Here is a 14,910-nt window from a genome sequence, read left to right as displayed (position 1 = left end):
GTACGTGGTTTGTTGGAATTTGAATCCACGATTGATTTTATATTTATTATACGTCATAACAAAAGATTTAAAATATTTATTATTGGATTTATCATATCCAAAAATAATTGATTTTGATAATTCAAATCTTTGAAGATCTCAAAACCCATTGATTTTAATTACTCTTAAATTAGGAAAGAAAATAATTATTACAGATACGAATAAATTTAAATAAAAAAATGAATACTTGAAATCGTACACCAAATATTGAAAAACTAGCAACCAGCAATGGATAAAGATTCCTTTGTTTGCTTTATTACAAGAAAATCCAACTCAGCTCCAAATAAAAAAGAGAGAAATATAAGAATTTATTAGTATTTGTTGGAGACAGAACACAGTCAGAGAGAGTGGCGCACTGCATTTCACTTCTTCGGGCAGAAAGAAACTCAATGATGTTGGGGTTTTCAGTTCAACGAGGTGATTCATTTTGTATTCATCTACAAGATTTTCTTCTTGATAAATTGACGGATTAGTGATTTTTGGTGGTTAAAATGAGTTTATGTGCGTGAATTCAACTTTTCTTTGGTTCTTGTATAGTATGGATTGTTGTTAAAATGAGTTGCATCTTGAAATCCCTAATCATGCTGTTATTTTTCTTTTATTTTCTTACGCTGTTTGCGTTTTTGTGTGCATGTGGTTGTGTGTGTGTTTTTGTGAAATATTTGTTAAAGGATGTTTTTGCAGTGAGGCACATGAGGAGACTGAGTCCTCGGATACTTATCGGGGTTGGGTGTTCTCATTTTTCAACTGCTGCTGAACGATCGTGGAGGCATGGCGACACGCTGGTGAGTTTTTATGCTTTTCATGATTTGTTTCGGATGAACCGATAATTGTTGCTGTTCTCAGTTAATCCCTTTGTATTGAAACTGAGATTAGTCTATGCAGTGAAACTTTTCCTGAGTTGAAGTTTAGGGTACACGCTTTGATTCTTATAGCGTCTGCCTGCTTCGGAAACTGATGGTTTCTGAGGTCTTAAGTATTTACATAGTTATTGAGAAAGCCAAAGAGCCATCAAAATAAACAAAAGAATGGAAAATAAACTGTTTAAACTCGTAGCCGTAGGTGATGTGCTCGTCCTGATCTAGATCACAGAGGTCCCAAAGTTCGCATGAAGGCATCCCATTATGTACAAGAGCTCGCAAGTTGCAAAAGGAGATGCTGTTTCTACATGTTGAGGGCATCAGTTACAAAAAATATTAAATGTTTGTGGCCTGCAGAAACAATAAACACTGAAACTATCCCCTCTCATTTCTAACAATTTAAGCTTTTAGAATACTCAGTTTTACTTATGTCTCAATTAATGTGTATTCAGCGGGTTCCGAATCTAATTGGCGGAAGCTTCGTGGATTCACATTCATCTGATTCCATTGATGTACTAAATCCAGTAAGTGAAGATGATAAATGATAGTATTTGCTTGTTTGAGTTGCTATATAGTTCTTTAGCATTTGTGTTTTCCTTTCTTTACTTCATATTATGACATAGGCAACACAAGAAGTGGTGTCCCGAGTACCACTGACAACAAAGGAGGAGTTCAAATCTGCAGTAGCTGCTGCAAAAGAGGCCTTTCCGTCCTGGCGAAATACACCAATTACTACAAGGCAGCGTGTCATGTTTAAGCTCCAAGATCTTATTCGTAAAAACACAGTCAGTGGGCTAAATTCTCTCAACATACATCATTCTTGTTTCGTCCGTTGGTAATATTAACTAGAAGGATCGAAATCTTTATGTAGGATAAACTTGCCCTGAATATTACCACAGAACAAGGGAAGACATTGAAGGATGCTCAAGGAGATGTGTTCCGAGGGCTAGGTTAGTATTCTGTGCATGTTCTTTATTTCTTACTTTGGCAGAGATTCTGGTTTTGGCTGAGTCCTTATCATGGGAATTTTCTTGAAGAGGTGGTGGAACATGCATGTGGCATGGCAACCCTACAAATGGGAGAGTATGTGGCCAATGTGTCAAATGGAATTGATACCTACAGCATTAGAGAACCCCTTGGTGTTTGTGCTGGAATTTGCCCCTTTAACTTCCCTGCAATGATTCCCTTATGGGTATGTTTCCCTTTTGTTTTGTTTTGTATTTTGACCTTCTTATTGTTGTTTTTTCCAATGGAAGTACTTTCTAAAACCAATCCTCAATAATACGCCTTTTCTTTCTAATCTTATGTCACAGATGTTTCCTGTGGCAGTCACATGTGGAAACACCTATGTTCTGAAGCCATCTGAAAAAGATCCAGGTGACCTATTGCTTAAAGTTTTCTGGTGTATTTTATTCCTTGTGCTTTTTGTTTGTAATCCTAGAATAGGACAAGATGGAAGTGGTAGTGGCCGAGGATAGCTCTTCTGAACCATGCATACATGGACATGTACACTCATATGTGTGATCTGATCTTGTCTGATTCTGTAACGTCAGACCAAACTGCTCAGGCATACACTTGTTACTTCTTATGCTACTGCTTCTAAAGTTAAATTTTACATTTGAAATTACAATCCAATCATTGCTCACCAGTCAGTTATTAAAATTACAACTTTTCTCTTCACATCTGTGCCAATAGTGGCTGGAGATGTACTGGCTCCTCAGATGTTTTTTCAGTTTGATGTTGATTCACTGTGTTGACCTCTTAAAACCTTTGTATTCCTAATCTTTAATAAAAATAAGATACTTCAACTTTGTTTGAATTTAACCTTGTTGCTGTTCTATTTGAGTAAATTGTCTGTTAGCCTTTGTTATTGGTGTGAGGTCATTTAATCTAGATATGACTTTTAGTGGTTGTTGCTTCTAATATGTTTTCTCTGCTTCATTTTTTTCTTTTTCCCTTTTCAGGGGCTTCAATGATTCTTGCAGAGTTGGCAATGGAGGCTGGTTTGCCCAATGGTGTCCTGAATATCGTCCATGGGACCCATGTATGCTCTTGTTGTCCAACTTCTTTTAGTGTTTTCCTCCTGGATTCCATCAGCAATCACTTGAAATCAGAAAAACAATGTATGGCTAATCAAAGAAATACGAATTTCAGCCTGGATCTGATAGTTTTCCTCATTGTTGCTCTTTCTTGCAGGACATTGTTAATGCTATATGTGATGATGACGATATTAGAGCTGTATCATTTGTTGGTTCAAATACAGTTAGTATCTCTCTATGTTTACTCGTTCTTCTGTTTGAAATTTGTGTGTCTTTGTAGACTTTCCCTGTTCCACAAAGTTTCTCTCAGGTGATTATTTCATGCTAGAAATTTTTTCCCTTTTCCATTGTTGTCAATATAAGTATATTTTCCATAATATACCGTCATTTGCCTAAGATATCAACCAATACAATTAGTTTGGACAGTACAAAGTTATATTGTATGAGCAATAATGTCTGATAAAGAGAAGGTTTATCCTAGAGATATGGTTTTCCTAATTTTCTTGTCTTTTAGATACTAGTTTGAATGGTGCAACAATCACACATGATATAAAGCACACAAATCCATCCATGCTCATTGAACATCTATGCAAGCACTGCATGCTATCCTATTTATGCCTTTCTTCCCTGGAATCTCTCTCTCCCTCTCTCCCTCTCTCTCTCCCTCTCTTTCTCTCTCTCTCATGCATGCATGCTTATACAAGGTTGTGCGTAGCTGCCAGCATTTAATTGGTCCCCTCATTTTAGAATGCAGCATGTTGATTTCTCGACATGACCTACTATTCGAGAAGCAAGACAAGCAAGTTACTATATATAATACTTCTTTGTCAGAATAGTAATGATAAACAAACCGCACTATAAAAGATTTGTCATGAGATTGATTGATGAAAATTTGTTTGAGCTTGGCTTGTTTGACATGACTAACCAAGCTTGAATTTCATTATTCAACAAGTTAATTGAGGAGCTTATTTTTGTTCGCATTTTAAGGCTGGCATGCATATCTACGCAAGAGCATCAGCTAGTGGAAAACGTGTTCAGGTAGATGAACTTGATCTATGCTTGTGTATTATGATTATGTTTTTCTTATGCTTAGATATATGGTGGCATCAACCAATTTTTAAATGTAGCCTAAATGTTGACTGCTTAACTGGCAAACACCTCAGTCCAATATGGGAGCAAAGAACCATGGAATCGTGATGCCCGACGCAAACGTGGATGCAACTTTAAATGCTTTAGTAGCAGCTGGTTTTGGTGCCGCTGGACAAAGATGTATGGCACTTAGCACAGTGGTGTTTGTTGGGGACTCAAAATTATGGTACTCCTGTCTATATGTGCTATGCTTGCTTTCAGTTTTATTCTTTTCTGCTTAAAAACAATTGCATCAAGGTTTACTAACCTGTTCCTTAGAAGGTAGTGTATTTGTTATAATAACATGCTTTTCAAATTTTGCTTCAAGTATTGTTGGTAAAGCGTCCTGTTTGTTTGTGTTTTCATTTTAAGTGGAAAATATGTATTTTCAATTTTTTTAGGTTTTCGTTTGAAATGGTAATAAGTTTGGTTAGTTAATGATATTGTGTTTTTTATATAGAACTGTCGTGTCAAATCAATATATTTCCAACGAATTACTATAAACAAACAGTAATTAGTAGTGACCAGGTCAGTTGTCCATGCATAATAACCTTTCAATCTCTGTAGGGAAGAAAAGCTAGTGGAACGTGCCAAGGCGCTTAAAGTAAGTGCTGGGACAGATCCTGAGGCAGACTTAGGTCCAGTAATTAGCAAGCAGGTTGGATCAGAGCATATCTTCAAACTCCATCTATGAAAATCTTCATCAGGAATTCTTCTATGCAGTCACTAGCTCATAATGCTTAATAACCTTTGGTCTATATTTCTTATTGTCAGGAAGTCTATCCTGTTACATTTCTTTGTCTGTTTTCTTAGGCAAAGGAAAGGGTCTGCAAGTTGGTACAAAGCGGGATCGAAAGTGGAGCAAGACTATTGCTTGATGGAAGAACTATTAAGGTGCTTGTTTATTTATCTTCTTGCAATTGCATGTCTAAAGCTTTGTCTAGCTGCTTATGACCTGCTTAATTGTCTGTGATACCTACTTACAATTTACTTTCTCTAAGTGCATGTAAATCATGTCTCAGTAAGTCCTTCAATGCAAACAGAGTAGTTTGGTTTAGAAAATTTAAGAATTAGGATAGATAGATATGAAGCCCCTTTATGTCTCAATACTTGGTTCTTCCCGAAGAAGTTAAAAATTATTCTACCATAATTCTTCTCAAAAACAGGAAAGCTATCTTAGGAAGCAGAATGATTGTTGTCCAATGATATTACATGTGGTCGAGGGGAAAAATAATTTGATGTATGGTTACTTTGGGGAAATTACATGTTTACATACTGTATGCTTCTCAGCCTAGAAATGAATTTACATGTTTAAATGGTTTGGTTGGGTAAGACCCAACATGCTTATCTTTGCCTTCTTTGATGATCATAGGTTCCAGGATATGAACAAGGTAACTTCATTGGTCCGACCATCCTAGCAGATGTCACAGCCGACATGGAATGTTATAAGGTATTAATCTGTGCCTTTGTTCTGTCTGTATGTTGAAACGTTTATCTTGAATCTTTTGCTTGGATTTGTATTTAATTCCTCATTCGGGACTTCCAGGAGGAGATCTTTGGGCCTGTCCTCATTTGCATGCAGGTATATCAGTAATTTGTCTATTTCTATACCATAGCGTGGGTTCTTGTTAATTAACACTGTCTGCTTCCTTCTCTCAGGCTGACAGTTTGGAAGAGGCCATAAACATTGTCAACAGAAATAAGTAATTTCTCATTATTGTTCTATTAAACCCATCAACTTTGCCTTTTCCTTATTTTATGTTCAACAGACAAGCATTTACCTTATCCCAATTCTGCAGATATGGGAATGGTGCGGCTATTTTTACGTCATCTGGAATAGCTGCAAGAAAATTTCAAACTGAAATAGAGGCAGGCCAGGTATCAAGTCGGTTACTGATATTTCCTTGAACCTCTTAAGTATCAATTTCTGATGTGAGCATTGGTGTCCCAGGTTGGTATCAACGTTCCCATACCTGTTCCGTTACCCTTCTTCTCATTTACTGGCTCCAAGGCTTCTTTTGCTGGGGATCTCAATTTCTATGGTAAACCATACTCCTCTCCAATTAGGATGGTTTTAAGTACTTAACTACGAGCATTTTCGGCATTCAAGAAAATCATCTCTTTTTTTCACCATATTTTACTCGAAAACAATGTTTGTTTACATCCCTGATCTTGCTTTACTTATGGAATCATTCCAGGAAAGGCTGGAGTTCAGTTTTACACACAGATCAAGACGGTGACTCAACAATGGAAAGATTTACCCAGTGGTGCTGGAGTTTCTCTAGCAATGCCAACTTCCCAGAAGTCATGATGAGAAAAATACTGCTGATTGAGCTTCTTTCAGAAGTTGCCCTCATGATATGTAGACTCAAACACAGTGATGTTCTCTTTGCTGGTGTTGTCTTAAAAATGAATAAGAAAGAAGTGCAAGATGGTTATGGAAATTTGCCCTAGGAACAGAAATAAATTCTACTGAGGGACCATCAAATAACCAAACATAAAAATATCTGCCCACATAATTACATAAGATCCAGGTGATCAGACGAACCATCAACCATGTATATATATATGCTCAGACTTCAATAAAGAATGTAAACCAATATGATCAAACTGTAGACAAGCAACTTTTTCAAGTAATATAATATTGTACTACTTTCTCATGTTTAGTACAAGTTAATCATTACATGTTAAAACACAATTTTTCAATGTTTGGAAATTATAACATGAATTTAATAGGTCTAACGAGTCGAGCTGAGTCTCAGGTCCTGGCCCGGAGGGAAGGCGTGAACTCAAAACTTTGATCGGTTGAATCTATTGAGTTTTGGACAACATTACAATTGCAGTCCCTACAGTCATGTATATGTCCCAAATTTCTAGATTTTATTACTTGGAATTTTTAAGTGACCACGATTCTCACAACTAATTAGACCTCATGCAAAACAACTGGAGGGAATCCATTTTTCAGTTTATGGCATATGCAGATAAACATATTAATCTATGTTAAGACCACCTTGTGAAACAATCCACTCCGCTGCTTCGAACTCTGCATATGGCTGGAAGGGCATTACATCTTGGTACAATCTTGCTACTTTCAAAATCCACATTCACTCTGATTACAGTTTACTGTACGCATCAATTAATTCATGTGATCTCTTGCCTGTTTAGGAATCGACACCTTTAAAGGTTTTGAACATTGGATGTGTGCCGTTTTCCTCTTAAGTGAGAGGCTAAATCAATCTCACTAAGCAACTTCACATGACAGACCGTACACCATGCGTGAAATTGCTGATTGGCAGCACCATTCTGCTTCGGTTTGCCCTGGTTCTGCTGATCACTAGGCACCTGATTCGGAACTCTTTCTTCTGTTTTCTTCCAAGATTTTTGCTGGGATCCTTCCCCTACTTCACTCTTGCCCTTCACTGACTTTGCACTGCGCCGACTTGATTTACCTGCTGCTGAAGGTGAAGAGGCTGTGCTTTCTGCATCGAGCTTGCTTTTTCTCAGGGACTCAATCATGGACTTGTGTTTTCTACCCCCCAGATGGTCGTTTAACATTTTCTCACTTGTGGCCGTCACCTGGCATAAAGCACAGATCCACTCTTGCTGCACTTCCTTCATCTCTTTAACCTCAGATGCTGCATCTGTTTCCTTTGGAGTCCATGCAATGGTACTTGGCTCTGCATTCTGAAGCTGCATTGCATAAACAAACATTATTGCTTAACATTCCATCGCTTCCCATTGAATACAAACATGATTGATTCCCAGGAAACCGAAGATGAAGGTAGGAATAAGGGAATTATTTGACAAATACTCACGTTTTATTGATCAGAGTTGCATTGAAATATAAAAATGTTCAAGAATATTGCCTTGCGAGCCTTCTCTTTAAGTGCTATTAACTATATGGCTAATAATAGCAGCCATTTTAACAAAAACAAACAAGAGAGGGACAATTGGCCAGGGGAGCTCCATTATTATCAGTTTGTAAGACAGCAAACATCTCAGAACTCTCACCGGTTTCGCCTCAGTTGAAGCGGTCTTCTCTGTGGCTTCTGACGTTTTGATATCTTTTGGAAAAGCATCAGGTTCTTTCAGCTGTAAGACAGAATATATATCAAGTGGAATATCTACCAAGAAAAACATGCATCCATCCATCTGAGAACTCTCACGGGTTTCACCTCAGTTGAAGCAGTCTTCTCTATGACTTGTAACATTTCGTTATCGTTTTGAACAGCATCAGGTTCTTTCCGCTATAAGACAGAAAATATATCAAGTGGAATTCTCAACTGAGCAAAACATGCAAAATATACCTGTTCTAATGTAGCTGCAGCATTTTTCTCCTCTGGTTCTGGAACTGAGGTATTTCTCTGAGAATTATCAGGTTCTTTGCTTTCCGACTGTATCTGTAGGTGAAAAATAATAACTCATAGGAAAACATACATAGAAAAAAAAAGAAAAAAGTTAAAAAGCTTGAGCTAGTCACTTTAACTCGGAACAAAAACTGAGAACAAGTGAAGCTTCAATGGCTTTTAAGATAATAGCAAGGCTGCAACCATATATATTCATGCATACTCCAATAGTCAGTCTTCTTCCCCTTAAAGAACACAATTAGCTGATATTTGCTTCCTCTTCCATTCAACATGATTCCGGATCATCGTTGTATCCAACTGAAGTCATGCAACACGTATATGAAAAGACATGCATAACACTAACTTCAATAAGAAGGTAGCTAACCTTGCTTGCTATAAGCTTTTCCAAAGTTTCAGCTCCATTCTCTTTGATGTATTTCTCCACTACATCCTCAAAAGCTTCTGTCTTACGCAGTTTCTCCTCCTTCGCCTTATAAAACCTGTCGATAACTGCTTGAAGATCCACAGACCACCTGTCGATAACTGAATGAACATCCACTAACAAGCATAGACTTATAAGTCTCCGGTAGGCATGGCATGCACCACGAAATCTAGGCACCACCAACCAGAAGGTAGCTATGAGTTTTAAGCTAGACCAGAATGGTATCCTGTCGAAACAAACAAAAGCATTTAAAAGATGGATCGACTCTAACACAGAGAAATTCACCATTGTTTCCCCAGTTAATAATCATCAATGCATAGAAAACTCAGAAACAAAAATATAAATGCCAAGAAGAAGCTATTAAAGGAGTCGAAAGCTTCTTTAACAAATCCAATGGCAATGCTTACCACTCAATGATTTTCACTAAAGCAAATTCTAACAGAGAAATTAATGCGAAAAGGGTCCAATATTTGGCCAACTTCTTCAAGTGATATTGTGAAGTAGTTTCAATTGCCCTGATGGTAGAAAACCTGCAAAATCACACCACATAAGCACTGACTAAATTCTTGTTTCCTGATTAATAAATATCTAAACATTCAATCATCCCACTTCATCACTCATACACTTAGAACACTTTCCTTTTGTGCCATGAAATAGTAAGCACACAAATACGCACACTCAGACAGAACTTACAGAGGATAGCCCAGAGCAATTACAGGCCTGCAATAAATGTTCGGACAAGAGAAACCCATTAACAAAATCAAAAAGATTAATCTGAGTTTATTATCAGCAGAAATACATGCATACGTACGTATCCCTATCCCAGTACAAAACCAGAAAAGAAACACTAAGAGAGAGAGATAGAGATGATCAGTGTGAAGAAATGGAACATACTCAGATACATAACCAGGATTTGCACCAAACAGAGTAAAGAAAAACAAGAAGGGTTATAGGCATAGCAGCAAAATTGATGCAGTTGAAGAAAGAGTACCAGGCAAGAAAATCAATACTTAAAAGAGCAAATTTGAGGAGTCCGATGATGCCCATTTGGTTTTTTGTTTGAGTGTGAGTGAGATCTTGGATGGATTCTAATAAGCTTTATTGTCAAGTTTTTTCTTCCTTAGTAGATGGGAAAGAGATTTCGACACAGAGAGAGAGGAGAGGAGCAGGAGCTTACTTTCTACGCATTGAACAACCAAAAAGGACTTTTGAAAGCGACTCTCAGTATTCTTCTCCTAATTAACAATTCTGTTTAATGTTAGAAAGTCATTAATTAATCTCAGTAGTACTAAATACTGATCATTAAGCCAATGAGGCTTAGCCCACTTGTCTAAATCCAACCTATTCGTATTCAACGTCATTCTACTTTAATAATAGGTAGTAATTAAATAAAATAATTTAATATTTACGATTGGTATATAATTATTATAGTAGTCGGTGCTTGTTAGATATAAATGTTTAATATAGGTCGAGCTTATTAACAATTAAAGTTGTAAATAAATTGAATCAAGTCTAACAGTAATTTCAAACTTATTTGAATTACTGTTAAATTAATGAATAGAGCTTAAGATGAGTTTTTTGAGACTGATCCCAAATCAAACATCCAACAATTTAATTATTTTTTCAATTCTATTTAGAGCTATGATCTAATCACACTAAAATATTTCCAAACTCAAAGTTGTAAGTGTAAAAGTTGGCGAGATTTTTAATATTAGTGTATGTTGCAATTGATTGATTTTATTATTATTATTTAAAAACAACTATAGTGATATTAATAATCATACATAGTAAATATACTAATAACTATAAATTACATCTAAAACTTTCAAAAATAGTAATAAATTCCAAAATTAATTTTAAATGGTATTCATCAGCTAACTTCAGTACAAATCAAATAAATGTTTACTATTGGGCTTCCATATGTATGGGCCCAAAATTGTTTTTGTGAGTAACAGCCCAATTAAAATTTTGTGTCTAAGATAAGCCTAAGGCCCACTTTCATAACCTTGGTGTTTACACAACTTTCATGCTGCTCGGGATTTACGGTAACTGTAAGTGGGTCGGGAAAAGCGCGAAAGGGATAACACAAGTTTTAGGCAAAAGAGAAAACCAAGAAGAAAGAAAAGAGATTTGAGTAAAGAACGCCGCATAATTCACCATACTAATAATTAATATTTTTTATTTAAAGAAATAAAACTCATCAATTTATATTAATATATTATAAAATCGCAGTGACCATGATGTAGATCGCTCAAAATTAGGATTTCCGGATCGGGGTCGCTAGGTCGGATAGCTGGGTCGTGATCGCTGAATCCTTCTTTTAAGTTACCTGGAGTGGATCCTGAGAACACAGCAAACGTCAGACTAGCCGAGAAGCCCTCGGCGATGGCCCTCCGATGCTTAAGTTAGAAAAGGCGGGGTCGAAAATAAGGTAAATGGATTGAATTAGAGCATAAATTGGCGGTAAAAGTAGGTGATAAAAGCGTATTTGAAAGACCATAAATGAGGGTATTTATACCGGTACGATATCCTCTGTATGCATTACACGTGGCTCCAGTGAAGGCGCGCCACGTCACCCTCTGTCGGACCTGCAGCCGACCATTTTATAGAAATGAGCCTCACTCCCTATATAACTGCTCAATTTATTTCATTGTTTATTATTATACTGATATATTTATTAAACATTTATTGAGTCGATGTATTATTTAATTTATTAAAATAATGTCGTAATTATACAATTAACTCTTCTAAAACAACGTGTTACTTGTCTATTGTAGTTGACCTTTGACTTTTCTAATATGTTGGTGGGATTACAGTAATTAAATTAAATAATTTTTAATAAACTTTAGTTTAGCTAGGAAACATTTTTTCAATTAAAAGTTAGATTGATTAGGGAAGCAGCAGCGGACGTGGTCCTGACACATTTGATCAGATAAAATGTCACGTGACAACGTCCACGTATGTCTCCATCACATTTCTTGTGCCATGTGGAATTCTTTTGGAATCTCATGTTATTCACACACACACACACACAATGTATTTAATTTAAGTCAACATATCAATTTATTTCATATACATACAGATACAGGTAATAAATAATATTATAAAATTGAAAATCACATTATTGAAGAGGGACAGTAAGCATACTAATTAAGAATCTCACCGACATCAATACACAATCAGAACAAATTCAAAAAATTAAGTCGTTTATATTTACTTTATATTGTAAGTTTGGTGGTTAATTAGATTGAACGTTGCAAAATAATATTTACTTTATAGGAATTCTGGCTGGCACACATGATATATCGAAAAAAAAAAAAAAAGTAAATGCATTTGTATTAATCTTTTAATAGAAAAGTGTGAAAGTATACATAAAATTTGAAATACGGGGGACTAAATGTGATAAATTCATAATTAATAAGACTAAAATTGAATAGGGTTTAAGTTGGAAGACGAAAAATTATATTTCACGTATGGTCCGAAGATTTTAATGAGATATATATTAATTTGTAATTAAGTCATTTGGTTGATTTAATTTTTAACATATTATAGGTTGGAGTTTAATACGTTAATTATGTTGTCATCAATTAATTCACAATTTACCTTCTTTTAAAGTACTAAATATAGTATTAATATATTATTAAACTCATACTTAAATTTAATTTTTTAATAACTTTCTTGAAATAACGAATATGTTTATTTTTAGTTTAAAAAAGTAATACTTATTTAATTATATGTATTAATATATCTCTTACAAATTTTTTGTAAAGTAAAAAATGTCATTCAACCAATAAGATAACTAATTAATTTATTCAACTTTTCAAATTATATTTAGCTAATAAATTAGTTTTTTTTTATGTAATATAGTGATTTGAATTTGCTCTTATTTATAATATATTTTAAAGCAAAAAAAGTTATTCATTAAAAAGAAAATGCCTTTCTCTTACAAACGGTGGTTATGACACCATAATACTAATTTTATTGTTATGCCTAATAATATTCCTAAGTTGATTTTCTTTTTCTTTGTTGCTTTCTTTCTTTATTTCATTTTAGAAATATGATGTGTTGGTTTATATTTATTTTCTCTTATTCACAAAATCTTTTAAAACGTAAAATATTATTTATTATGTACACATAGGGACAACGTGCCATGTTGACTAATAAATAAAAAATAGAAGACAAACGGCAAGTGTACCACCCCTTTTTGAACATCATCATGGGAATTCTTGGTTGTTATGAAATGTTTGGCTTGGGTTATTATTACTATGGGTACATCTCTAGAATCTTACCAACATGAGTGTGAGTCAGAATCAATTCAAATAGATAAGTCATTATTAAATATATAGTAAGTGCATTTGATTATCAATTGTTATGATCTGGTGGTTAAGATTGAACATTATATATGATATTCGTTTGAATTTTTATCAAAATATTTAGTGGGACTAAACGAACATCTTGACTTGTGTATTGATCCCACATAGTTAGGTATTGGTTCTTGACAACAGCCAAAAAGATATAGGGACTCTGGCCCTGATGAAGGATTGAAGGCTATAGAGACTTTGGCCGTAGTGGTGGACTGAAGTAGAGCTTTGGCCCTTGTCCTCATTGAAAAGTCCAAATTCCTAATTTAAATGTTGGTATAGGGCTCTTAGAATCCTAATAGTTTCTAATAACTCTTTAGAGCTCTATGAAGCAACTAAAAAAAAACTAATTATAGAGTAGAAAAGTCTCTTAAAGAAACTCATCAACCAGTAACTCAATGATTTAGGAACTTATAGCTCCGCAGTTACACTAGTTCTTGTCTAACTCTAGCTCCTTTTTAGTAGCATCTAGCTCAAAAGTCCTAGCTCAGAGTCCATATGGCATACGAGCAACAGACTAGCTTACTCAATTCTTTCTTGCAGTCAGAATAGTTAGTCGGATCGAATCTTGATTTACAGGCAAGCTTGCATCTGGATCTTCAACTGCTAGCTCCCGTGTCTGCTTAAGATGTCAACTTCGAACTTCTTTTTCGAAAAAGTTCTCGCTACCTTTTCAGAGGCTTTTGGTCCCCGAGATCAATCAAAAGCTTGATTAACCATAGTGCTTAAGGGCAACTACTTTGAAGCTTCCTTTTGTTTTGCGAATTCCATGTTTATTCGAAACGATTGTTGTTTAATATATGTCGAATTTGTTTTAGTCCAGGACCAACACACATGGTACAAAGCAAATAAAAAAAGAGAGTTCGTATTTGAACTAGGTTTATTTGACAACTAATTTTATGAGAAGACACAGCCCGTTCTACTTGAACTACCGCTCTTCATAAACGATTTTATAAAATGCGAAATTATGTGTCAGTACATGTGTCATGTAGATAAAATAATTTTTTTCAGTTAAACGTCGTTGTGCGGACACAATAAAAAAACATAACATATTTTTTTTGTAGGATATATATAAATCCAATAAACAAAAGTATAGATATTATACTCTAAAGATGATAAGAAATTGAATGTCAATTCACACTGGTATATTTGAATTTAGACATCCTATAATTTTGACATAGGTATATGTCATAGTATATATATGAAAGCGATATAAAGTAAATTTAAAATAAACATATGTCAAAAGAAGAAGTAGCACATTAAATCCTAGTCTAGGTTCATTGAACCTTCAAAAACACGACTTATGGGGTAAAAGAAATATATCCCACTAGAAGTAGATTGAATAAAATGGAATTTCACATCAGAATTAAGGAAAGCACCCAAAGCCATAACTTTTCAAGAAATTAATCAGAATATCCATAAATCGTGTTTTAGAAAAATAATATTCTGATTGACAGAAGGAGGCTGCAACCGGAAATTACCTTTGTTTTAGAAAACGTGCTTGGAAAAAGACTTTTTCGAAATTTTATGGTGGATTGTCTTATTCTAAAAACTATCTCAGTATTTTTTTTTTTTTGCTAAAAAACAATTCTAAATACATATCTTAAACTATTTTTTTTATATAATTAATTCTAAATACACATCTTAAATTATTTTTATAAAATTCTCAAAAAATTTTGGGAGTATAAAATATAT

At 34.8% G+C, this 14,910-nt stretch overlaps 2 protein-coding genes across 4 annotated transcripts; one reads left to right on the top strand and one right to left on the bottom strand.

The window, feature by feature from the left end:
* The first annotated feature begins 295 nt into the window (after positions 1 to 295).
* ALDH6B2 (aldehyde dehydrogenase 6B2) lies at positions 296 to 6,510 on the top strand. The gene is made up of 19 exons (XM_011089666.3): positions 296 to 456; positions 724 to 824; positions 1,352 to 1,423; positions 1,523 to 1,684; positions 1,771 to 1,849; positions 1,937 to 2,091; positions 2,213 to 2,276; positions 2,864 to 2,943; positions 3,096 to 3,161; positions 3,926 to 3,976; positions 4,102 to 4,253; positions 4,634 to 4,724; positions 4,880 to 4,960; positions 5,439 to 5,516; positions 5,613 to 5,648; positions 5,726 to 5,769; positions 5,866 to 5,944; positions 6,018 to 6,108; positions 6,265 to 6,510. Exons 1-19 carry the CDS (start codon positions 429 to 431, stop codon positions 6,375 to 6,377), a joined length of 1,623 nt encoding a protein of 540 aa, XP_011087968.1. The 5' UTR covers positions 296 to 428; the 3' UTR covers positions 6,378 to 6,510.
* A 567-nt stretch (positions 6,511 to 7,077) lies between these two features.
* LOC105169294 (uncharacterized) lies at positions 7,078 to 10,047 on the bottom strand. Of its 3 annotated transcripts, XM_011089665.3 has the most exons (8): positions 9,846 to 10,047; positions 9,548 to 9,574; positions 9,262 to 9,384; positions 8,798 to 9,080; positions 8,374 to 8,466; positions 8,242 to 8,313; positions 8,078 to 8,158; positions 7,078 to 7,756 (listed from the first exon to the last, which is right to left on the bottom strand). In XM_011089665.3, the coding sequence occupies exons 1-8, from the start codon at positions 9,899 to 9,901 to the stop codon at positions 7,244 to 7,246; spliced, it is 1,248 nt and encodes a 415-aa protein (XP_011087967.1). In that variant the 5' UTR covers positions 9,902 to 10,047; the 3' UTR covers positions 7,078 to 7,243. The 3 variants fall into 3 exon arrangements, with proteins under 3 accessions (XP_011087967.1, XP_020551662.1, XP_020551661.1); XM_020696003.2 differs by lacking the exon at positions 8,242 to 8,313; XM_020696002.2 differs by lacking the exon at positions 9,548 to 9,574.
* Between the last annotated feature and the right edge of the window lie 4,863 nt (positions 10,048 to 14,910).

This window comes from Sesamum indicum, linkage group LG8, assembly GCF_026168435.1.
Source record: "Sesamum indicum cultivar Baizhima isolate 11 linkage group LG8, ASM2616843v1, whole genome shotgun sequence".
NCBI lineage: Eukaryota > Viridiplantae > Streptophyta > Magnoliopsida > Lamiales > Pedaliaceae > Sesamum > Sesamum indicum.
The sequence above is the reverse complement of the archived record's forward strand: the minus strand, read 5'-3'. Positions and strand labels throughout refer to the sequence as shown.

Coding starts and splice junctions, on each gene's coding strand:
- ALDH6B2 (XM_011089666.3), top strand. CDS start 429: ATGATGTTGGGGTTTTCAGTTCAACGAG. Junction 1,850..1,936: donor AGATGTGTTCCGAGGGCTAG/GTTAGTATTCTG, acceptor ATTTTCTTGAAG/AGGTGGTGGAACATGCATGT. Junction 2,092..2,212: donor CTGCAATGATTCCCTTATGG/GTATGTTTCCCT, acceptor CTTATGTCACAG/ATGTTTCCTGTGGCAGTCAC.
- LOC105169294 (XM_011089665.3), bottom strand. CDS start 9,901: ATGGGCATCATCGGACTCCTCAAATTTGCTCTTTTAAGTATTGATTTT. Junction 8,467..8,797: donor AAAAGCTTATAGCAAGCAAG/GTTAGCTACCTT, acceptor TTTCACCTACAG/ATACAGTCGGAAAGCAAAGA. Junction 8,159..8,241: donor AGAAGACTGCTTCAACTGAG/GTGAAACCCGTG, acceptor TCTGTCTTACAG/CTGAAAGAACCTGATGCTTT.